Genomic DNA, 25,278 nt, shown 5'->3' on the forward strand with positions numbered 1-25,278 from the left:
ATGCTGCAAGTTCTTCCTCATAGGATTTGTTTTTGAAGGAATCTGCCATCTTTTTATTTCTTCCGTATATTCTTTCCACCTTCTCCTTATTTTCTCCCGGTCAGGTAGTGTGTCCTGCTCTTTGTCTTTTAGCATTCCTAATCTGGGTTTGAATTTCCCTTGGTTCCTGAATGTTCTTGAAGAGTTCCCTTGTTTTTCCTCCTCTGTTTTTTCCTCTATTTCTATTTATTTATTTATTTATTTATTTATTTATTAAAACATTTCTATGCCGCCCCTTGCTGAAGCCTCGGGGCGGCTCACAACACAAAATAAAATACAATATTTCTTTTTGTGACTCTGCATTCAGGATTCTGACCCTATTTCTGCCACCTTCTGCTTTTGCTTCTTGCCTGATATTAGTAATTGCCAGTGTTTTTTCTATTATCCATCTAGGTTCTTCTTCTCCTGCTGCTACACAAAACGTCTCATGGGATTTTCCCTGAGAACGCATCTAGTTTCAGTCCACAGTTCTTCTGGTTCACTGTCAATTGAGTTCAGTAATGCAAATTTGTTCTTCATGCGGGCTTCAGATTCCTTAGGAATGCTATTGTCACTATGCTTCTGTTAGTGATCTTTTTCAGCTTTACTTTGATATTTGATGTTAATAGTTCATGGTCACTACCACCATCTGCCCCTGGTGTTGTTCTGACAGCAAGAATATAGCTTCTCCATCTCCTGTTTCCAATCAGGTTATTTATTTGGTTTCTGCATTGGCCACCTGATAATGTCCATATATATAGTCATCCAATCAGTTGCCCGAAGTATTTATTTGCGATTAACACATTGTTGCCTTCACAAAATTCTAGGAATCATTTTCATTCTTCCTTTTGGAGCCCTTGCACAAATTATCGCACAACATTGGATTCTGCTTTGTTCCCTACTTTTGTGTCCCGGTCACCTACGATCATCAGCGTATCTTGTTTTGCTATGCTATCCATTTCCTTTTGGGTGCTTGCATTTAAAAAGTTCTATTTCTTTTCCTTCAGCATCTGTTGTTGGATGTTGAATGTTGATAGGTGTTGAATGTTGAATGTTGTTGGATGCTGAATGTTGATAAACAACAGGAATGTTGCTTGTGTTGATAGGTTTTCCAAGGCTTTTGATTGATATGATTCAGCCAGGCTGCATTACAGCCCCCTTACTGCCTGTGCTGTATCTTTCCTCTGTATTAGAGCCACTCTGTTTCTTCCAAGTCTGTCATTTCCAGAATAAAACATTTTGTGTTTGTCTGATGGAAAATGTCCCGTTCTAGTCTGCTTTAGTTCACTCACACCACGTTCTGTGATGCTCACTCTTTCCATTTCTTGCTCTATGGCTTCCAGTTGGCCTTGACCCATACTTCTCACATTCCGTGTTCCAATGTTCTGCGCAGCACTGGAAACGCCTTTCTCCTCTGTGCAGTTCAGCCACTAGGCTTGGTTCCAGCTTCAATCCAGTTGCATCATTAGAGACACTTGCATTTGTGCTTGTCCTTTGCTTTTCTCCAGTAGCCGGTGGAATGCCTTCCAAACGGGGAATCTCATCTTCTGGCGCTTGCTCTTGTTTCATTTCAGGCTGTTTCATCGCAGGGTTTCTGAGGTGAGACTATCCAGGAATGGTTTCCCCTTGCCTTCTCCTGCAAAGCACTCACCAGAGTTAGCCTGAGTGCCGCTGAATCTTCATCGCTTCACTGAAAGGCCTCCGCCACGATCGCCTTCAACCCCCGCTGCTGCCCAGTAGACAGGTTGGCGCAACAGGTCCAAGCAAGCTGAGATCAAAAAGGGAGCAGAAAGAAGGACCGAGAAGACCCCCCAGTGGCGGTGACCCTCAATGCCTGTGGCCTGCTTGTTTTCTGGCCTGAGGCCAAGGTGACCCACCTGTGTGGCCAGTGCCAGCTAGCAACCCTGTTAGAAGAAAGGTGAGAGCACTAGAGCACCAAGTGCCCATCCTCAAGGATAGAAAAGAAGATGGAGGGCTTTTAGGCAGACCAGTGGAACTGCTGTTTGGCGGATCCTGGCAGGTGTGGGACGTTCTTTCTATTGAAACATGCACAGGACGGCACCTGAGGTGACCTGTGCGTGTGCTTTACCTGCTGGCCAGATGTTACCATTCAATGGGCAACTTCCCAAGGTCCCTGCTGCTCTTTCTGGTCACTGACCAGACTTGGACTAGGTACCTCTGCAAGCAGGATCCTTTCCACTCCCTTCGGCATCCCATGTCCTGTTTTAAGACTGTGATCAAATGCAGACTCCATAGGACAAACCGCAACCAGTGTGTTTCCTTCCATCACACCACAAGCAGTGCTCGGTCCCCAGGAGATCAGGGCTCAAGCCAGCAAGACAAAAATAAATATGTACAGATATGCAAGTTCTAATTTAAACATGCTATAAAGCCTCTCTACTTCTGCGTGTCTAAAGGACCCGGTCTCCTAAGGACACCTTTATTTGCAAAAATGGATGCACGGGCAGAGGAGGTGAGAGCATTTGATTCCTGGGAAATAAACTCAGGCAGCAGATTTGGGGAGTGGACAGGTAGAGGCAGCGTACCTGTGAGTAAAAAGCTACTCCAAGGGGATTGGAGGTAGCAGAGTTCAGCAGGCACCCCGCACTGTCATTTCAACCCACGGGGCTCCCAGGGACCAAAGCCCTGGCCATAACAGGCCACCCCAACACTGCCTCCGCACCCCACCTCTTCCTTCTCACCTCCTCTGACTCGCTTTGCTTTGACCCCCACCTTGCCCAAGGAGGAGTTCAGCCCCACAAAGGCTCCTCGCCCCGTGGATTTTGGCATTTCTCTTATGCAGCTTGGCTCCCTCAAGAGGCAGCTCCGGGGTCATGGGACAGGCAGCATCCCCTTGTTTGCGTCGGCAGATTCATTTTTTATTGAATGGCAGAGTAAATATTTAAGTCACTCTCGTGCAGACCCTTGGTAGGAATGCCACACTAAGTAGCACTCATTTACTTTTAAATAATTAAAAGTCAACAGAGTAGCAGGGCATCTTTGTCTCCATGTACTGTGCCTCAGGCTCATGTGCATCTTCACTGAGAGCCCAGCTGACCAAAAGCACGTCCCTTCCCACTGGCCAATTCCCCGGCACAACCCAGATCGATTCATCCTCCTGCAGTATTCTCCATTCGCTCTAGAAGACCCAGAACCACCTCTAAGCTCGCAACTACCGGTGTAGATCTAGGGACAACGCCCCTGCCTCCACTTCTCCTGGGGAAAAGAAAACCAGGCCAACCAAGTGTTCAAGGAATGACACGAATGAAGCACCTTCATTGATTCAAACAGTCCCTGGGCTATGAACGGATTCCGTTCCTGAGAAAATGGAAATTCATCTTTAAGTTGAATTTGTATGTAACTTGGATCACATATACTCCCTGAAAGTGGAAGAGTCGTGAAGGCCCACTCTGAAGATCACCCTCTCCCCACTTCCACTTCCTCTCTTTTTATGGTGATGTTTTGGAGGCCCTCCCTCTCTCCCCTTTTGGTTCCTCTCTATGGTGACAACAATTTTTACAGTAAGTTTTGTTAAAAAATTAATAGGCTTTATGGCAGTTCAGGTTTATAACTCAGACATTCTTAACTCAGGGAGTGCCTGTCCTTATAAAGTGCTCAATTTAATAAGAATATAACAAGAGCTGGTGCAGGATCAGACCAAAGTCCACCTAGAGCAGCATCTTTTTCATACAGTGACCAGGCAATTGCCCATGGGAAACCCAGAAGCATGATGGGAGAGCAGCACAGCCCTCCTGCCAAACACCCATCATCCCCATCTGCAGTATTTAGGCACACCCCCTCCAGTCCCAGAGGCACAGATAGCATTATTCCTCATGCATATGTCAGTCCCTCTCGAAAGTCATCCAGACAGGCAGCCATCACTAGAGCTTGCAGGAGCGAATGGCAGAGCTTCACTCTGTGCTGTGTGAAGAAGACCTTCCTTGCATCTGTCCCGAATCTCTTCCCCAGTCAGCTCTGGGAGATGATCCCGCTGGTTTTTCGAATATGAGCCGGGGCAGAACACCTTCTCCACATCACGCATCAGTTTGCATTCCTCTGCCACGCCTGCCCTCTGCCACTTGCCTGGTTTCTACGCCGAGCATCCTCTGATGCTGCAACTTCTCCTCACACAGGAGCTGCTCGCTCCACTCTCAGGGGGAACCTGCGTCCGTGCAGCTTCCGCCGGGAAACAGCTGGAAGGACACTCTCACACTCACGATCCGCTGGTGGATTTCCTGGGACAGTTGGCCGGCCTGGTGAACAGAACCCTGGCCGAGAGGGGCCCTGTGTCTGGTTCGGCACAGCTCTTCTTATGTTCCCAACCACAGCAATGTTCAGTGGAGGCCATTCACACATGCATCTGCTCTTCATCAAGGATTGGATGCATGTGTGAACCTGTTTCACTTTCCCGACCTGTGCACACCTTCCAATATCCTAGGAATTCTGTTCCTTCACCCTCTGCTCTCCAGGCTGGCACGCTTTGTGCAGAAAACAAAGACTACACCGGTATACACAGTTGAACACAATTTGTCCCCGATGCATCAGGTTGTCTTTTGCATAGAAGGATCCCGTCGCTCCATTATTCCAACTGCCCACCACAAAATGAACCACTGTTAATGCAGAAGAAACGGAAGGGAGAACCCCCCCCCCCACTCACCTCCCTATCCCAGACTTCCCCTCTCTCTTACACACTCTTTTTTTTTTTTTTGCATTATGCAGAGTGGAAGTGTCGGGATGGCTTTGATGGCATTTAATTAAATATTTGGCAGTGTTTAATTAATTAAATATTTAAACATTAAATACTAAATAGGATGTGATATCTGCTGTGAGGACATTATGTCTCAATAGCCATTAGTCATTTAATAGAAGTCAAATTGGTGCTTGAAGGCTCCCCCCAGCTAAGTGAAGTCTAAAGTGTAGGTACTTTGCGGCTTCATTAATAAGTAACCAACGCTGAATTCAGACTCTGCAGCGGCAGGGCTGGTCCTATTAACGGAAATGTTAATGTTTCTCTGGCTAGGCAAGTGTCTCTCCCATCCAGACAGCAGACGGGAGATTGTATGCAAGATGAATCGATGTGGCCTGTCATGGGAAGTTCGGTGGGAAACTTTGGTGCCCTGCTCGGGGTGCCAGGTGGACTTGCCCAAAGGGGTCCAAGTCCAGTCTGAAGATCAAGAATCCAAAGACGGGGAAGCAGCACCAGGGAATCTGCCATCAGCAGTGGGCACCTGGTTCTGAGCAACTTAGAGATGACCTGGCCATGGTCAACCAAGGCCAGATACTTTCTCATCCAGGAAGCCAAGCTGGGACCGGTCTAGTTGGGCCTTGGATAGGAGACGGTCTGGGAACCCGCGTGTGTGTCTTCTGCACTGGGTCAACGGCAGAGCACATGGTCACATGCTCTAGATCTCAGGTATGGTGGAAAGTTTGGCCATGAGCCCTGGATGGCTACAGCTGGCCCTTTTAGAGCTAGAAGAATATCGGTCTGACTTCGACCTGGTTCCCATGTAACAACCCAGAGAGTGGGTCCTGACAACACAGTAACCCACAGTCAAGAGTTGATAGGGGTTGTTGTTGAAACATGGGTTATCCTCTTGTGTGAACCTACCCGAGATAACAAACCACAGTTCACAACCCAGCCACAGCCCTTTGGTTCTCTTCATGTTTGGGGTTAATAAGCTATGGCTTGTTGCTGCCACTGGAACAAGACACCAACTGTTTGAAATTATTTGTGAAAATTAATTTGGGTTTTTTAAACGGCCTCCCTCAAGGAACACTGCTGCCCTTTGGAGGAACTATTAAAGGGCAGGTAACTCAGAATGGCTTGACTAGCAGCTTTTGTCATCTTAAGAAGAAACAAACTAGAAACCTAGAAACAGCAAGACAGAAGGGGTCTCCCGGGCCATCTAGTCTGACCCCTGACTCCAGCCGGCTCCATGCATGACATGCCTACCATGTGCATGTCCAGCCTATCCTTGAACACCCTCACCATTGAGGCTTCAACCACCTCCCGTGGAAGCCCATTCCAAATCACAACAACTATTTCAAATTTTCATAGATCCATATCAGTTTACATATGCACACTTTTGCGGGGGGGGGGAATGTATAAATTGCCAATCAATTCCCCTGAAAATTATATAATAATATTTTAAAACAGACATGGCATTCTGAAACTACATTCCACAAGAAAGACACAATTAAAGGCTTTCACTAAAAACAAAAAGCCTGACTCACCAAATAGACTTAAGCACAATCCTTACCACCAAAGGGAACAGAAGGTCGGTCTCCAGATGTTTGGGACTTCATCTCCCAGAGCCAATTGTCAGGAATGTCAGCAGCTGTGGTCTGAAAGGCACTTCTGCCCATCCCCACCTTAAACAGGAGGGCTGAGTTGAGCTGCATGGCAGGGGGACCTTGCCCACTCAAGACAAGCCCACTCCCCATTACTTTGTTCCCTCTTGAAATGAAGCCTATAGCTGCAGGGGGAGTTGTTCCCTCTCCCCAGTGCTCTTGTGAATGCTGCAGCCGAGCAAGGGATCCCGAGGGCTCTGTGGGTGGCAGGGGCCGGGACGTGGGCAGCTGGGGACAAAGCAGAGGCAACACACCTAGAGGCAAGGCAGAGCCCAACGTCTCCACCAAGTCATGGTCACACCAAGCCAAGGCCAGGCGCCAGAAGTGGAACGTAAGTGGAACATGGACACAGTCATGGACAAGCTGAGAATCAAGGACCAGGAAGATAAACGAGTGCGGGTACCTTAAGCCAGGATAGTTGGACAGGATATGCGGCCAGGCAGCATCTGGGTCAGGCAAGATGCAGGTGCTCCAGCCAACAGGAAGAGCTGTGTTGCTGAGGAAAGTCCTGAAGGAAGAGCTTGCTCTTCTATTGCTCTTCCCCCAGGGCTCCCAGCTGGCTCTCATCAGGAGCACTTCACCTGGACGCGGGACAGTCCCTGTGAATCCTAAGTCTGGCCACCCGGGGGAGCCCCAGAGCAGCCAGATCCTGACAGTGGGGTGGAGGCCGGCAGACCACCCTAAGAGGTTGTCCTGAGAATGGGAGCGCCAGCGCTTGTCCCTGCAAACCCTGGTCCAACTGCATCACAGATGACGCGAGTGTGGCTGCTGCAGATGAACACGTGCAAAGAGACACACACATTTTTATGTGAGCAAATCTGGAAACTCATTTTGTCAGGTGCAGCAGGTTATAAAAGGGGGGGATGAGAAACCAAATTAGGTGATATTATCTAGAGGCGGGAGAGAACATAATGTTCCTCTCATTGTAAGAGCTCACTCCTGAATGTGAATTTAGGTATTTTAAGACAGAATAAGTAACCTTGAAAGGCAGGTGATTGCAGCGTGGCGGTTCCTTGTTTGAATGCAAGCATCATTTTGCTTGGGTATTTGGAGTTGACAAACCCAAGCATATGGTCTTTCAAGAACAGAGTACTGCGCATATGTATTCCTTCACAGAGAGAGCATCAGAGTAAGAGAGTAAGTCTTTTACCGAGCCTGCATAATTGTGCATATGTGTGGGAGAAATAAGCGGAAATGAACTTCACACATAAGGGGGAAGAAAGAACAGGAATGACACATATTTATTTTCATCTCTCAGTCATTCTGCCTCATAGCAACCGTGAATGCTCCGGAGATGTAAACGTGAGAAAACAAAAAACATTTTCATGAAATCTATGGAAGTTTGTGGCAGCCTTTTGATGCAGTTAGGCAGAAGCGGGGCCCCCATCCATGGGTCAGGGACTGTGTCAAAGGCAGGCATGGTCTGGCCCCTGCTGGGGCTTACAGCCCCGTGAGGGCCATGGACGGAAGATGCCCGTCCCCTGCTCCACCTCCTCGCCTGTCTCTCCCCCTGGTTCAGCTGCCTTGCTGAACTTGTCGCTGCTTCTCTGCCCGCCAAGGATCAGGGGGTCACAAGGATGGGAAAGGGGATGAGGAATTCGAGCAGCCGGTGGCAGTGGTGGCGAGAAGGTAGCCCATCGTCCGGGTTCAGACGCAGGCACTGAGACCAAGGGCTGAGGCTGGGTTGAAGCTGCAGGCTGATCCAGACTCCAGGCTGATCCGCCCTTTGCCAGGTGTTTCTCCCAGGAGCGTATCATGGCATCCTGCTCCTACGGCTGAGTGGTGCCCAGACTGCGCTTCGGTCCATTCTCAAGGCAATGGGCTCGGGTCCATGTTCCTCGGCCGAAGGCAGAGGCCAGAGGAACCCAAAGTGTCCTTCCCTCCACATTAGCAATGCGCTGGAGCAGCTTGCAGACATGAAGAACAAAAACCGTTCCGTAAAAGGAATAAATCAGCAACATCAAAACGTAAACAGATTCAGCGGATAAAACAGCCTGAAATGGGCATCTAAAATGAGGATCCCAAGGGATGGCTGTGGCATCACAAGCAGCGAAGTGGCGCGCACGAGTTTATTCTGGCACCAGCTCTTGCGGACACTGCCCACTTTGTCACATGCATGAAGTGTTACCATGACGGGCAGATCAATGTACCGAGATGGGCAGTGTGGTGCAGTGGTTAAAGGGCTGGATTAGGACTGGGGAGAGCCAGGTTCTAGTCCCCACTCAGCCATGAAACTCACTGGGTACAGTCTGTGCCAGCCACTGATCCAACCCACCCATCTCACAGGTCTATTGTGAAAATGAGAGAGGAAGGTAAGCATGGATGCCATACTGGGCTCTAGTATGGACAAAAGCTAGGATATAATGTGATAAATAAAAAAGAAGAAATGAAATATACCAGACAAAATTTGTTCCTCTTCATGGTGCCAGTCTTGGCAAAAATGAGCATTTTTTACAACAATGAAAGCTTGAGGTGGGATAAGTTCATGACCGATTTTGGTAGAATAATTTTGTTGTTGATAACTGTGTTTCCCTTTACCTTAGTACAATATTTATCATCTTAAGAGGGAATAGCTAGGCAGAGCATTTCAGCCAGTGCAGAGACTTTGGAGGTCTGAAACATTAAATGTTCACAATCCTTGACCAAATATTGAACACCAGGGTTTCTTACAGGTTCTAACAGGTAATTAGAGTTCTACAGTTCTGTAACAGAAAATTCTACAAATGGGTATTACTACGGATCCAAATCAATTGCTAAAGAACAGAAGCAAAGGTTGGCCCTCAAAGAACATTAACCAGATTAGCCTGTCATCCTAGTCCTGGACTGTGGTTAGTGAAAATGCGCTAGCTTTACAAACTATGGTTTGAAGTTGGCTTGTTTGCACTAACTGTAGTTAAGATTAAGCACAGTTTGTCCAGGTTTGGATAACGCAGCAAGCTATCAGAAGCAAAAGCTATAGCGCAGGAAAAGAGAGGAATGGGACTCAACCCCATCATGCTCGGCTGTGATTTAGTGCCATGTCCAAACACAAGCCGCGAGTGATTACCTGTGGACAGCCAGCTGGAAGATCAGACAAAGCCTTTGAACCAGTCACATGTGAGGGACCCACGAATGATCCGCACCGTAAGCACACAATTTGGCAGAGGACAAAGCAGAGACTAGAGTAGCTAAGGACACCCAGCACCCATTACTGCTTTCCCTTCCAGTAGCCATCATCGCTACATTGCATTTCCACGGTACAGTCCTCTCTGCCCTAGCAACTTCTATGAGCCAATGTCCGATTTTATCCTTGTGCTACTTAGAAAGCATCAGTAATGCCTTCAGAATTCTCCCACCCTCCTGGCCCCAAATTGCTACCCAGTGCAGTCACATTATGTAATAATGTGAGTTAAAACACCTAAAACTTTCTACTCGACCTGCAAGGTACATGGAAATGCCCATATTATACTTATTCATTGGGACAAAATCATTCTGCAAACCTGAGAGAGAGCAGGTTTCAAGTGCCTCTCAATTTCTGAAAACTTGAAAAAGCTTTGGCTCCCCAACATGGTGGCGGCAAGTGAATATTTAAATTCCCAGCCTAGCCTATACTTAGCTCTGCGCCAGTCTTCTTCCTCACATTTCAGAGCCTCCAGCTGCTTCGCTTCAGAAAAAGCAATGAGACTCAAGCCTATGAACCTCACAACTTGCCATATGGAAGAAGAGAAATGCAGGGACAGGATGGTCACAAAGATATGCCTGACAGGCAACAACAGAGCCTGGGCAACCCACATTGCATGCACGCGATCCTAAAAGGAAACAGAAACGCGTCCTACACATTCCCAGCCACCATGGCTGACTGGGGAATGCTGCGAGTTATGATGGGTCTTATTTAAATATGCACAGGGTTGCACCCCAAGGAGAAGCAGCCTCACGATGTTTCACCAGAGGAAGGCTGGGAAAGGATGCATATACAGCTACAACATATAAATGAGGCAAATGTTTGCAGCTACAGTTTCAAGAGCTGGGTTGCATTATGGCCACTCAATGCAGAGCTGATGGCAGGCACGGACTGGCGGCCCCAGAATACATGGAAGGATCCACCACTTTTGCTTCAAGTGGACATTTCCCCTTACAGTATGAGAGACATCCGGAAGCCTCCTAGAAACCTGTCTTTTTCATAGCTTACTGTCAGAGAAAATGTACATTATATGAAGACAGAAACTTACTCGAGGTACTGAACAGATCAGTTACCAAACAAAAGGGGCTCCGAGGCTAAGCATTTATCATACACTTGCACTCCGCTACTCATGGGATTTTCCAGGGATCCAGACTGTAGTCCTCTACTAACACTCCCATTTTCTCACCACTTATTCCTTTCCAGAAAAAGAGTTAGAGAAAGATGGAGTGTTGGGGTGTTGTTGCTTGGAGCTGTCCATCTAAATGTACCCTAAACTAAAACAACTCACCACCCTTGTTTTCTCTCCTTCCCCAGCAATCTTGACAGATTACTCTTCCCTCATTGCTAGCAATCTGTATGGGGAAACTGGCAGGATTGGCAGGGGGAAACCGAAATTTGGCAGCAACGAGATTCAGGGTCACAGTTAAAGTTTGAGAAGCACAAACGACCCAAAGTGACAAAGTAATTTAACCCAAGTTGGCAATGAAACTAATCTCCTAGTTGGGTGGCCATCTCTCCCTAGTTGGAGACCCAGAAGCAGGGGTTCGATGCCGTACCTCTGTTAATTCCAGCACACAGCAGGAAGTTGGACCAGACGTCCTACAAGATGACCCCCAAAGAGTCTATCCTCAATGGAGCGATTTGGAAAGCGTCAGACAGCAGTGAATCGTGCAGCAGGCAGCCACTTCGCAGGATTACGGGAGACTCCATTTAATCTATCTAATTCTCATGGCACGCTGCATTTGGGAATTGCTGTAATAAGTTAAGAGGCCATCCAATCCAAATGCTTCCTCTGTGGCAACTTATCACCAGCATCTTCCTTCAGACCTTACCGAATCAAAACAGCTCACATACATGGAGAAAATATATGGCTGCCCCTCTTGCATCCATGCAGTGGGAGTTTTATTCTTGGATACTGTTTGAAAAGTAGCAGTAACTGTGTCTAGACAAGGTTACAGGTTAGGGCAGGGATGTGGCCCTTTTAGCAGGAGATACCAAATCAATTATATTATTCCATAAAATCTGAGAGGCAATTCAAAGAAGTGGGAAGCACCCCTTGCTCAAGCACTAACTGTTGATTTAATGCAGTGAACACTTGAAACAAAAGACAACAGTGCTGAAACATTTCCCATCCCACATGCACAAATGTCCAACAAGATGCTAACATTTATGCCAACAGGCATTTGACTCATAATCCCAAAGGATTTTATGAAAATTTTGAAGTAACACACACCCTCTCTTCACCAGCCTTACCTGCTGCCAACCCCAATGCAAGTGTTTACATTCCTTCTATTCCTGTTCAACTTGCACCTGTCAGATTTCCAAAAGCTAGACAGCTGTAAGGCACAATGCGCTGGACGTCCCGCTTTTCAGTAGAACAGCTTGGAGGAGGAAACCCTGTAGCGCTTGCACTATCCTGAGGGACAAGAGCCTGCCTAGAATATTGCCTGCCACATACTAGGGGTCCCAGGTGAGCGTTTTTCTGAATGGTTTTTGGAGGTCGAAAGCAACTGGCACGCTCCTCCTCAATCCAGAGTTCTTAGATATGAACACAAGACCTCAAGACACACAGATGACAGCATTTTATTAAAAATGGGACACATAAGAGCATTTATACAACGTGATGGGTTTTTTAAAAAAATAGTCAAGTTGTAAACTGAGAGGCGGCTTGCCTTCCACAGCTCGCTCAAACTAGAGCACGCCTCGTCCCCCGGAACAGCACCACCTCTTTCCTCCCTACACCCTCTCCGAGTCTGAGCGTCAAGTATCACCCTCCTTAGCAGCAATCCAAGCAAATGCCTGTTGTTTGGGGTGGCTGGTGTACTTATCAGCTCATTTAAAAACAAGTGTACAATAGCAATAGTTTTCATACGGTGGGTTTCTTCCATCAAAAAGCGGAATGACTTTCCGTGGCAGAATTTAAGACTTTTCAGTCAGTCACTGGCAGCATCACACAGAGGAGAATCAACAGTCCCAGAAAGGCACTTCAAGCCAAGAGGTCTCCCAGTTGGGCAGCTCGCAGAGTTATAGCTGTTTGAATGTCTGAGATGATTTCTTACCACTCTGGGGTGGGGTAAGGACACCTGTGGGCAAAGGAGAACGTCTGTCCCTCTCAGCCAGCATGGCCTGTTTTGCTTGAGCTTTGTCCTGAAAAAGATGGACAAGCAGCAATCATTCCCTCTTGGCGTACAAGCATGAGGACAACCTGTGCTTTTAGATTTCAGGAGCAACTCCGCTTCACAACCCCACATGCCAAAAATAAGCAAAAGCCACTCTAGAGGTGAGATGCACTGACCTGGGAGCTGTTTGGCTTCTGCCTATCTAAAATCCGGTCACCCCCAACTCATTTATTTTGTGGGTCAAGTAGAAAGGATTGCAGATTAAAATACGACAACAAGGGATCAAATTCTTTCTAAAATAATGCCAACTGTTTTGTGTCAGGAATATGAGGACAGCTGCAGAAGTTACAAGGCTCCAGGATGCTGAACAGTATTTTCCTGACTCTCACCTGACCCTTGTGAATTTATTCTCAAGCTCAAAAAATTTTAAAGGAAAAAAGAAAGAGTTTTTATTGAGCTACCATTCAGTGCAATGCTTACCAGCAAATCGAAAGTGTTTATGTGCGTCTGTATATTGTGCAAATCCTCCGAAGGAATTCCTTTAAAGTGTTTGAGTGTTGAGCTCCCCACTTCCTTGATAGACATGGCAAAGGGGACCATCCATTTCACACACTCTTCTATATCACACAGTTCGTAACCTAGAAGAATAAGAGAAGAACCCTCTTTGCAAATCATGTCTTTACTCAGCAGTTTTAGGTCAGGGTATGCTAAAATCCCATTTACCTGAAACTCTGTGCATCAGCTCGCAAGAAGAGAAGTGATATAAAGCAGAAGCAGCGAGAACGCCGTAAGTATATTCCAAACAGCCGACATCCAGCACACAGAGATCCAAGAGCTGCCAGAAAGAGTCAGAGAGCTTAACAGGAGGCCATGCGTAGGGTGACCAAGGAAGGATCTACAGGGAGAGGGCATCTTACCTCAGCTATTTGCACAAATATCTGTTGGGGATATTGCGGCAGCAGCATCTCATAAATCTCATTTAAATATGCAACTTGCATGTATATATTTAGCCAGGACACAACTGTGAGGGGACTCAAATTCCAGTTGAGTGCCTAGAAGAAAACATGATGGCAAAGTGATTTTATTTCGCACCCAAGATGGCCTGCTGCACTGGCCTGCCCTCCTCTACAAATGTGAATGTAGTGTAGTTAGGAATTTACGGTACAGTTGCTCACACAATCAAATGTGCAAGGATGAGTGGACAACCACACCATCGTAGTGGAGAGGAGGTGGGCAGACTCGGGGTCAAATCCCCAGTTAGCAAGGGTAAAACAATAATCAACTAGATTCCAGGTTCTGGAATACACAAATTGCTTTTAGACCTGTGCTGTCCCCAAGAACTGGCAAGAAAGTATTGATCTGTAGCACATACAAGAGGAATGTTTGAGGTTTTTCACCAAGAGCTCATGAAATACAGTATGCCTTGAGATGCGGAAACATGCCCTGTCTAGGGTGCTGAACTAGGGTTTGAGGGTTCAGGAGCTTCTCAGGATGGACAGTTTTTTATCCATGTAACTATCAAGAAGATAAAAGACTGATGTAGATTCACAGGGTACATCTAACCTGCATACTTCTGACAACAAGAGATGACGACTTTTCGCCACATCTTTTTTGGATGGACACACTGAGAAAGGCTGTGCCCAATGTCTAAAAGCAGGGGCAGAGTCATGCAGGCCAGCGGCCCCTCCGTAACTCTGCTGCTTCTAGGCTGGCACAGAGACCAAGCAAGCAACTGGGCAAAGGATCAGCAAGCCTTCGTTTAAAGCCTGGGAGCCCTGACCATTAATCCTGAGGGAAACTATTATCTTCCATCTTGGGGGAATCAAAATTTGAAAAAAGCAGAATGCTTTTTTCGTGCAGGTGCTTTATTTTTTAATCTTTGTAAACAGATATGGAGTCATACAGCCAGTGTGTAGTGATTAAGAATGTCGGAGTGGGACTTGGGAGATCTGGGTTCGAGTCCCCGCCCAGCCATGGAGCCAACTGGGTGACTGGGCGAGTCACAGACTCTCAGCCCAGCCTACCTCGCAGGGTTGATGTTGAGGGGACAAGAGAGCAGCACAATGATACAAGCCAAGTTCTTTAAAAAAAAGGAAAAGGCGGGATAGACATCTAACAATACATAGCCAAACCTACCTTCATAATGATGAGCTCCATACTAAGAATTTCTTCTTCTGTACAAGCTCCATCTGTAACATATGCAAACTGATGCAACTTTGGAGGGTAGATTTCCTGAAACACGGAAGACAGACATCAATATGCTTGTCAACGATGGTGCTTAGAAACACAGTAAATGGCAAAGCCAGATGGTTTCAGACACTGACAGCTATCAATGTCTGCATTTTGGGTAACAGAACAACTCTGAGACAGACAGATTTTCTGAGCTCTGATCAATTAGGGGAAGCAGCAACTACGAAACTAACGAAATAACAACTTCCCATCTTGCAGTTATTGCCAGTCACACAAGATCTGTCAAGGATCATAGCTTCCAATGTCAAAATTGCCAAGGCAGGCAAGCAACCGGGCCTTCCAACTACAGTTTCTGGAAATGTACACAGTCTTGCTCTTTTCCAGGAGCCGTTCACTTCTACAGCATTCTTATTAGCACCAGCCATCGACTCAGGACACAACAGCCACCTAAGCCCCTGCCGGCCACACCTTGAAACAGGGTTTAGAAGACCCTTCTCCTTTCACTACACGCAGCACCTCTTCAAGACTGAAGGGGACTATAAGCACCACCTATTTTCAGGCTATTATCAACACAGTGAGTACAACACACGTAGGAGGAGGAATTTATGACTACCAGGCCTTGTACATATGCTCTCCAACTTTTTATTTAAAAGGAATTCCATTTCCATACATGACCGACACAAATATGAATTTTACCAAAAAGGTTCATGTTTATCAGCCATCTGTCAGTAGGCCAGCTGTAATGCACTGTGGGTATGTGACTATTTTTTGGAGTCCACTTGAAGAAAGAGATGATTCCTTGGCTAAAGCAATGATGCTGGCAACTGCTGCTGAGTTTTATAGAATTTTAATGATTAACACCATCATTTTATTTATTAATGCTGTGCACAGCCTCAGGACCTTTTAATTATAATAAAATAAAAACAATTTCTGGAAGAACCATGTTTAACTATTTAGCTATCTAACTATTATTCAAATACGATGTGTGTAAAGCATTTTCAGTTTACAGTTTGGGCAAGAGGTTAGGAATGAAAATACCACCTTCTTATCTTACTGGAAGGACCCACAGTACAGTGCAGATCGTATTATTGCTAAAAGCTGTGAACATAAGTCAATGATACCTCATTCACTGATCTGAAGATGTTTCCCTAATGCAGTTCTACCGGACAAGGGCTACCTTGCCACATAACTGCAAGGGCTTCTGTCAGTTCTGAACAACCCACCTCTGCTGCTAATGCGCTTTCTAAGCTAAAAGTCTACCTACGAAGGCTCCTACCTCAGATTATCAAAGAAGTCATTGTGTAGCATCGACAAGAAAATGCTAATCCAAAGAAGAGACTTTGCTGTATTTCATCACAGTTCAACGAAGATGAAAACAGGACGATTTCCACTAAGCATTTTTAATAAACATTTTACCCTTGCACGCTGAATAATTATGGAACTTGCTTTCCAGAGAGGTATGTCTGCCACCAATGCTTTATTACTTTCAGTGCCGGGCAAAACTCTTTTTATTTTCTCTGTTTTTAATTGTTAAGGGTATTTTAATTAGTTGTATCAAATACTGGCAGGGGTTTTTAACTGTTTTATTATGGTAATAATTGTTTTTAACGCTTTCCACTGTGTAAACCATCTTGAGATTTTGTAATGAATTGATTTTACTTTCAAGTAAAATAAATAATGCAATCCAATATATATTTACTGTCCCACTGTGCTCAGAGAGATTTATTCCCCAGAAAGCAGGTTTAACATGGTAGGATAATGCTCATTTTACCTCAAGCTTTGCAGCAATGAATAAAGATGAAATCCCAATAAGTTGCAGAAGTGTCTTTATAATGTTCTGTTGTGTTGCCATGAACCGATCAAAGAAATCTTGTGCCAAATAAAATGTCTCTCTGTGAAGCTTGTAGACTTCACACACCTGCAAGAGACAAAACCAAGATATTCTGCCTTTTAGTATTATTCCATGATCAACGGGATTACACAGGACTTTTTTGCAGGGGGAAACAGAGTAGCGGCAAGTTCACCTGGTCTAAGGCACAACTATGTTTTCTCCCTAGAGTCATTCTGTGGCTTCCTGCATATGACAACAGCCCGTAAGTAAATAACTGCTAGGCACTGCTGCCTCCCTCCCTCCAGTGAGATGTCAGCAGCCACCATCCTGACCAAAGCTAACACGCTCCAGGGCCGATCAGGATCACTAAGCACCAGAATGCTCAGAGCAACACTGTTACACTCGTTCCCTGGCTACAGGAAGAGCCCTGTACATGTCTGTTAGGATCCAGCCCTGGTAACTGCTCCCCGTTATCTAGCACGGCCTTTCTATACTCAGCTCTAGCCCTTCTGTCCCCTTGTGTTTCCAATGAAACTTCTTTTGCATTGGCTTTTGTTTTTGAAAAGTTTAACTCTCCTTGGTTTCTTATGATTTGTGTGATTTCATGAGCAGTCTTGATGGCAACCATTTTAGCTTGTGCCTGGATGGAGTCTTTCCCCAACACCAAAATTCTGCTAGCGGTTTATATAAAAAAGTGGCAGGTTACATATAAAAATGAAAGTCTGTTTTGTGTTGGTTCTGCTGTGACTATGTAACCCGAATTCAACTTTGATTTGAATTGCCTGCTGCCTGGGAATTGACTCTTTTTTAACTTGAGAATTTGCCATAAATGAACCACAGAATACTCCAAAACAGCATCTGATCAAAATCCTACCCCCACATATAGTTTCTCTGCAAAGTCAGGTGAAGAAGAAAGTCTTACCTCCATTAGCCAGTCTAGGAGAATTACCCGCATTTTCGGTTGCAAGAGTGGGTGCCTTTGCATATATTGTTTATCTCTCACATACGTCTGCTCTTTGTTGAGCATGTTTTTCCAGACTTCATCTCTATTTGCCCAGCTAGAGAAAGGTGAAAAAAGGCCACATTAAAGCTAAGTTTAACAGACAACAAAGCAGTAGTATGTGAAGCAGGTGGAAAAATTACCCCAAAACAGGCAATGGTGAATCTCTAGCTGAAGTACGGCTTTGGCGGACAAAAGGAGCAACGCCTGGACTGCCCAGCTCGTCCTCTTTGTCTGGTGTGGGGATCAGCATATGGGGATGTGTACATGCATCATAATCTGAAATTGGCTAGTGGAAGACAAAGAAGGAAGGACGGAAGGAAGGAAGGACGGAAGGAAGGAAGGAAAAAGAACATTAAAAGCTACACTTACAAAAAAGTTTACTGAACAGCTGATAAATCCTCCATGAAACAATTTTTTTAAAAGAGCTAAAGTAATTTTCTTATACAAAGCAACTGTTTTAACCATTCTGAAAGGGACATGGTCATCGAGATGTGCACTTGTTTCCTTCTTAGAAGCTGTAGCTGCTTCAAGGTGCAGAACAAACGGCCACCAAAGCAGCAAGTGGTCTTCTTAAAAGAGCACTTAGCAATACTGCATTTGTTCTGCCGCACACAAAGATATTCTGCATGAAGGAAGACAGGCTTTCAGTTTCACAATCCCATCTGTTTATTTTCCACCTGATGGTGGTATCCTTGATAGTAAAAATCAAGAAACACAGAGATTAGGACTTCAGGTGGGGAAGAAACAGATGGAAGTCCGACACAGTTACGCTTTTTTCCTCTAAGTTCCTGTGGTAATGAACACAGCAGGAGAAAGCAAACTGGCTTAAAAAAGAGAGCCTTGTTGCCATTCAGTACGTATCAAAACATATATAAAATATATGAATTTTCTGTCTCAGGATGACGGTTCAGCTAGTTTACCCAGAAAACTGCACGTGCCAAACGCAAACTGGCACCCGTGCTATTCCTTACATTCTGGAACGGTATGCACTGGAAAATTTAAACTCATGTGACGTGAGCATGTGGAAAAGAACTGAAGTACACAAGCTAAGGTAATATTTGCAAGGAAAGGTATTAGACCTGCTAGCACAGGCAATCTCAAAAATGGTCCCTGAAGCTGCTCAGATTTCGTGGTAAGGGTATAAAATGAATCTAAGCACCCACCTACAACAGAAGTTCTCTGAGCTTCTGGGTTTTTTTTAACTGCACACACAAAAATATACTATAGCCAGATAAAACCTTTTCAGACCAGTGGCATCTGACTTAAGTTCAGGCAACTGAATTAAGATCAGGGCTGCAGCTTAATAAACTACAGTTCGGTGCATAATCATAGTGAAAACTGCATGTGCAACCTGTTCCACCACACTGGAAAAAAAAGTAACAAGGATTTATGTGAGAAACAGCTTGAAACATGCCTGTTAATGACGACAAGTTAGCAAGGCTGAGGGAAAGAGATGAGTGAATGACTCATTCTGAAACCAAACCTTTGCTAGCCCGTCTTTCTGGACTACTGACTTGTTTTCGAGTGAAGCCTGGACAGTATTGGCTTAGTTAGCACAGTATCTAGAAGTTATATCCAGCAAAAGACCTGTCTGTATTTTGCCCTGGGTTAAACAGCTTTGGTCCTAAAAAGCTGTGCTTCCTTCCCCTTTAAAGCTGTGTTCTCTGCTGGTCTGGTCTGTTTATACCCCCGAGTTATCTATTCTGAGGTCACACTGGAAGCCACAATCTCTTCAGCTGGCCAAAAGGCACCTGGCATTATTCCAAGGCAAGGCCTAAGGCAATCAGTGAGCATCTCAGAATCAGAATGCCCAACGTTGGAAGCATCCAAAAACACCTCTGCTATGCCAGTACACCATAGGTTGTACGGTTCTCCAGTAACACCTTACGGGTATGGATGAGCTAAGCCGTATCAGAACCTTTTGATGGAAAGGGACAGACACTACACATTGCTTATAAGAGATGGTCGTTTTACTGGCACTCATGGTTGTAGCTGGGCTGAACAACGTAATTTCCCTTTGTGATAGTACACAACCTCACATTGCAGCCGATACCAAAAAACAGTTGTGCAACACTGACAGACCACACAGTGCTAATCTTTAGACCTTCTAGCTTTAGGAAGCTAGAAAAGAAAGAAAAAAGAAGCATTTCTTTATTCGAGTGCAGCTCAATTCCTCCTGTTTTCTGATCTCACTAAGTTGCAACTAAGGTAAAGATCACTTTTCCTATAGGCACTATTTGCAAAGAAGCAAACAGGCAAAACCAGACTGGGCTGATGCCAAACAGACACATTATTTCCAATACATTATAGCAGTTTTGAAAAATGCTTCCCCTTCACAGACAAATACCTGCCCCAGATTTTCAGCAAAGATAATGTCCAAAGCAAACCCCTTGCCCATGTGACAAGGCAATGCTACAGATATGAGGTAGGCTGGCCTGAATTTCACGTCAAAGCGTTGGGTTACATGCTGCGGAAGGCCAGAATAAGGGAGTGCAGCATCTGAATCACAGGAACATGCAGTCCCAGTCAGACTCCTGTGAAGTTACAGCCACGTAAGAATACTGGCACTCATTAAACAGCTTCAAGGATACATGGCCATGGAGAGGTTTAAAAACTACACTGAAACATTTTGGTGCAAAAATTCTTCAAAACTAGAGTCTTGAAGAAATTACTGGTATGGTACTTTGTGCAATATTTATCAGAAAATAACAAAAAGCATGTTTGGCAGGTGAGGTGTGGGGGGAGGCAGAATGGAGACGGAAAAAAACTGACTTTATGGAGAAGTCACCACGTTTGCACATTCTGCCCTTCAAGCCGAGTCGAGGAGGGGTCTGCCCTGCATCATCTTGGGATACCGAACATGCAAACCATCAAGGCATTTTCCCTTCTTTTCCTTCCTCATTCTGCTCCAACCACAGCCAAACCTGCTTTTTGCAGCATGTTGGTAGGTACCAAGCCAATATTCCTTTGGATTCAGTTTTTTTAAATGGTCAACATGTAAAAGACACATTTCTCGCTCATACTTTTACATACATGTAGGAGTACAGATGCATGTAATATTCAACAAGCAAGTCATTTATTTAGACTGAAATTTGGTCAGGTTGGTGTTTGGATGACTCACAAATTGCAAAATGGGTCAGGTGAAAGGGGAAATAAAGCAGATACCATGATGAAAGCTAGCTAACCCTCCCCTGACAAAGCTGAATAATTAATCCTGTATCTCGCCCAAGGGTCCAGAAGGAAAGGAAATTTCTTCCTTGTGAAGAAGGGTCCAGAAAGTGAACATTTAACAGGTTGACTGACAACTGGAATAGGCAGTTGTAGCAAACAGAATCCATAGCAAACAAAGCCCATCTGCTATGGTAGCATTAGCCTCCAGACCTCCAGCTGCTGTAATTGGTAAGATGCACATTTTGGATTAGCCTCTGCACCCAAAAAAAAGGGGGGGGGAGAAAGCTTCATTTTCTGCATTTTTAACTGTCACCCTGAACATTGCCACAGTAGATAAAGCCAATACTCTTTTCAGCTTTTTTCTGTCTACAGTTCTTTCATCTAAATAAAAATGGTGTTCTACAGAGTCCCATCTCTTTGTGCATAGCAAAAATGCAGAAATGAGAAGGCATTTCTGAAAGCAAATCCTTAAAAAAATTACTTGGTGGAACCTTAGCCTTGCGTCAGACAAACTCAAGAAGCCTAGCAGAGTTGCAGACCCTTTTTAAGCCTGAAGGATGCATACAATTTTGGTTCCAGATTTGGGGGGGGGGGGGGGCACAAGCACAGCAGCAGTATATTTTAGCTTAAAGCTCTTACTGTAACTAAGCATTAGGAGAAAAACAACCAACTACTAGAGGTTGGAGAAGATGAGGCACGGCCACCCTGCAACCTTAAGATGAGTGGATTCAGCCCTTGGACCCGAAGATCTGCACTCCTGTTCTTTAGGGTACTGTGAAAATACTTAATACTTACCCTGAGCCTCCTGATTAAAGAAAATCTGCTTGACTGAGAGAATATATACACCTTTCGCCAATCTGTTGCCCTCCAGGTGTGTAAATTCCATCATTCCCAGCCGGCATGTTTGAGGAATCTGTCCAACTATACGCATTATCCAAGCAGAGCAGTTTACAATCCCTGTACTACTCCTGACCATAATGGCAGGTATAGAGCTGTGAGTCAGGATAACACTTCATACTCCCCTGAAAAGTTTATCTCATAATACATTTGTTAGTATTTAAGGACTGCTGCTGGACATGGCTGCCTAAATTACCTGGCTTTCATTCTGCTTCTTCTTGGTCATTTCTATTTTGGCAACGTCTTCATCTGGATCACGTAGGAACTATATGGAAAAGAATGAATGCACGGTTAAAATTTGCAGTCATCTCAGCAGAGAAAAACAATGGCTCTGGAATTATATCCATTCCTCAATTGATTCTAAATACCCAGGACTATTAAAACATGGCATTTATACAAACAAGGATTACTACCATAGGTTTACTGCTCTGTTCAGCAGGCTCATTCTCAGTATGGTAATTTAAGTATAGAATAATTACCATCCATTTTGGGGAAAGAGACCTGTCCATTTATTTAAGTATGACTCAATTCCACAAACTAGCATACTTGCAATAATCACATTTAGCTCACTGACTTCACCAAGATTAAACTACAAATGTAACAGCTGAAAAGAGTTACCTTATGACTCCCAGACTTCATCTTGGGCACCACAGGATGATTCAGATTCCCAGATCCAAGGTCAGGGAGAGTTCTGACCCTGCAGCTTGGAATTCACGCTATGATCCCGTCTCCCACTTGCAACCAGAGCAGTAAGAATAGTGCCAGCTGCTCCTCAGAGGTCAGGGAATCAAGCATGGGCAGGGGGTAAAAGGGACGGAGAGAGAACTAGAGCCACCAGGGTACAAGGTATCCTGGTGGCACACTAGTTCTCTCCACTCTGTCCCTCCAAAGGGCCTCAGCCAGATGGCTGAAGACAGCCGCCTAACTAAAACGCAAAGCAGGAAGGCAGAGATTGGCTTCAGCACACCTTCCACTCTATCTAAAATGTTTCTATGGTACACAGAGATTATTTTTATTTGGAGCACAACACGGGGGAGAACCTAGTTTCTGAATTTACTAGAACCATCTCAATTGTCTAGGGCAAATTTGAGTTGCTAGAAAAAACTGGTGCATGTCCATAGGAATGGGTATTTAACCAGAAAAAAATGTAGCTGGTCCACTGTTCAGGCAAATGATTTTCCTTTTAACAAAGAAGGATACTATATGATCAACAAGACTTACATTAGCTACCAGAACAAATTACTATTGTGAAACAATGAAATCAACTTGAGAGGAGTTAATAAGTTTCTAGACCCAAGTCCAATCTTTCACACAGCACATGTGCTGGTGCACATGGAGGGAGTACTCCGCAGTCCCTGCAGCAGGCAGTATGGCAGGCCTGAGGAAGGACTACTTCTGCCCTTCTTTGGAGATCTCTACTGATACAGCAGTGTAAGCTTTGTTCAGGTGAGGGAAAGAAACATCAGGGTCTTGTGGGGAAATGTTCCGGTAGAGGAGTGCAGGCTTTGTGTATGGGAGTTTCCAGGTACCATTCGACATCTCCAGGTAGGAGAGGCTCCTGCCCAAAACTAGATAGATTAATGGCTTGCCTCTGTAGAAAGCAACTTCTAATGCTTCTAGGCTTGCCCGAGTGGTAAAGGGGCAAGCAGCCATCACTACTGTCTTTTCTAGTAGGGGATCTACAGCATCCTAATGAAGTACGACAAAGTTCAGCTGCCAGCAACCAAACATCTTCCCTGATTTCATGGAATATTTCATCTGGCTGAAGTAACAGACACACTGTTCACTAAGTTATATATTCTTATCTTTCGGAGTAGTTAATTTAGGGGTTTTGGAGGGGATTTCCTTCAAGTGGAAGCCAGTCCTTCAAAAGGAGATGGTTACGTTTACACCAACATGCCCTGATTTAGAACCCTTTAAGGGACAGCCCTATGCACGTGTAGGCCAAAAAGTCCCATGACTTCCACATTTCCCAGTCCCCATGCTGGTTGGGAAATGATGGGAAATATAAGACTTCTGAGAAAAATACACAGGACTGAGCATTTCATATGCCATTTTGCATTCCTGCAATGTGCACTTACTATTACAATGTCAGCTTTTCTCTTGCGGGTTCGGACAGCAAAGTCAGCGGGACCCTTGTTCTCACTGGGCACTTTCCTGTCCTTGTGATCACTGCGAAGAGACCAAGAGCAGGGCCCATCAACTCATGCCAAGCTTACACATTCCTTGCTTGCACTTAGAAAAATATTTAGAAAGTGGGGGAGGGGGGAATTGAGAGATACATGCTTTATTAACCCAGTTGTCCATGTGAACCAGGCTGAATATTTGATTCATCAAGGATATCTGCTCTTGTACATTCAAAATCACAAGTTTCTCGATGGATTTCCTAGAGAGAACTCTAGGCCTACAAACTTTGCAGCAGGCCCTGCAAAAGAGTGGACTGCAACAGGGTAGGAAACTCACCTCTCATTTGGCATGGTGGCCTGGGGAAGTCAAGACTGACTTGAAACCTGAAAGAAAAAAATGGCAGTAATGAAATCACTAATATTTCCTGTTCAAGTAAGCTAATTGTAGGGATGGCTTGATTTAAAAAAAGAAGATGGGGTATTATAATGGGCATAAGTGTGCAAACGTAAGAGCTTGAAAGAGAGAAATACTGATATACATCCCAAAAAGAAAGATGAGAATGCCTTAATAGAAAAACCTAAAGAGAAACCGCAGGCCCAAATAAATCTTATGCAGTAAAAGCAAAAGAAAAGGGGGGACAGGCTGTGCAGCTGGAAGTGGGGAAAAGTTGGTGGGCTTAAAAAAAATAGGATGCAAACACACTGAGATTAGGATTATTATTTTGTGCGTATTTGGAGAGGCACCGGCTAAAGGGAGACTATCAACCTTCTGCCCGCTATTGTGCCCACCCAATACATTCCACTTGAAAGCATTCATGAAAAACTGTCCTTACCTTCTCCCCTCAAACAGCCCCCCCCCCCCCCCCCCCCGCCATGAATCCAACCCAAGTAAGTCAAAACGCCGCTCTAATAGCAGCTCCTATGGACCTTCAGGATGGGCTGCCTTACAATCCTCTCCAAACCCAGAGGGGAATGTAAAAAAGCCTGCACCCGGGCGGGATGGGAGCAAGCAGCCCACCTACCCCTATTGCAAACTACAAAGACCCGACCCCGAATTAAAATACCTAGGAGAGGGGGGAGGGGAGCCCCCTCGCCCCCCTCCCCCCTTGGGACACCCCTAGAAAGGCCCCTGGGAAGCCCCGCGCGAGCCCCTTCCGAGGCGGGAGGGGGGCGAGCGCGTGCAGCGCGTCCTACCCGAGCCGTTGGCGGGCGGCGGGCTGGCGGCCGGCGACCGTGTGCGTGCGTGTGTGGCGCGGGCTGGCGGGCGGGCGGGACGCAGGAAGGCGGGCTCCTCTCCCTGCGTCGGGCGCCTCCTCGCAGCGCGGCGCGGCGGCGGATCGCGGGTCGGGCCGGCGCGGCCTCGTGGCGCACGGGGCGGCCAGGCCCCGAGCGGGCGGATTTAAGCCTCGCGG

At 45.6% G+C, this 25,278-nt stretch overlaps 1 protein-coding gene across 1 annotated transcript; it reads right to left on the reverse strand.

The window, feature by feature from the left end:
* Positions 1 to 12,096: 12,096 nt before the first annotated feature.
* On the reverse strand, positions 12,097 to 25,104 carry CCNE1 (cyclin E1). Its single transcript, XM_044427754.1, has 12 exons — positions 25,061 to 25,104; positions 24,204 to 24,250; positions 23,822 to 23,912; positions 21,937 to 22,005; positions 17,813 to 17,958; positions 17,592 to 17,727; positions 16,610 to 16,756; positions 14,785 to 14,880; positions 13,566 to 13,700; positions 13,372 to 13,483; positions 13,129 to 13,286; positions 12,097 to 12,676 (listed from the first exon to the last, which is right to left on the reverse strand). The coding sequence occupies exons 2-12, from the start codon at positions 24,215 to 24,217 to the stop codon at positions 12,554 to 12,556; spliced, it is 1,227 nt and encodes a 408-aa protein (XP_044283689.1). The 5' UTR covers positions 24,218 to 24,250; positions 25,061 to 25,104; the 3' UTR covers positions 12,097 to 12,553.
* Positions 25,105 to 25,278: the final 174 nt, after the last annotated feature.

Source organism: Varanus komodoensis, unplaced genomic scaffold (genome assembly GCF_004798865.1).
Source record: "Varanus komodoensis strain SLA01 unplaced genomic scaffold, ASM479886v1 scaffold19, whole genome shotgun sequence".
Lineage (NCBI taxonomy): Eukaryota > Metazoa > Chordata > Lepidosauria > Squamata > Varanidae > Varanus > Varanus komodoensis.

Excerpts from the sequence above, each read along its gene's own strand:
- CCNE1 (XM_044427754.1), bottom strand. Across the intron at positions 17,959-21,936 it reads AGAAGCAGAATGAAAGCCAG|CCAATTTCAGATTATGATGC; the intron begins GTAATTTAGGCA and ends GTCTTCCACTAG. Across the intron at positions 13,484-13,565 it reads TATTTGTGCAAATAGCTGAG|CTCTTGGATCTCTGTGTGCT; the intron begins GTAAGATGCCCT and ends TCTTTCTGGCAG.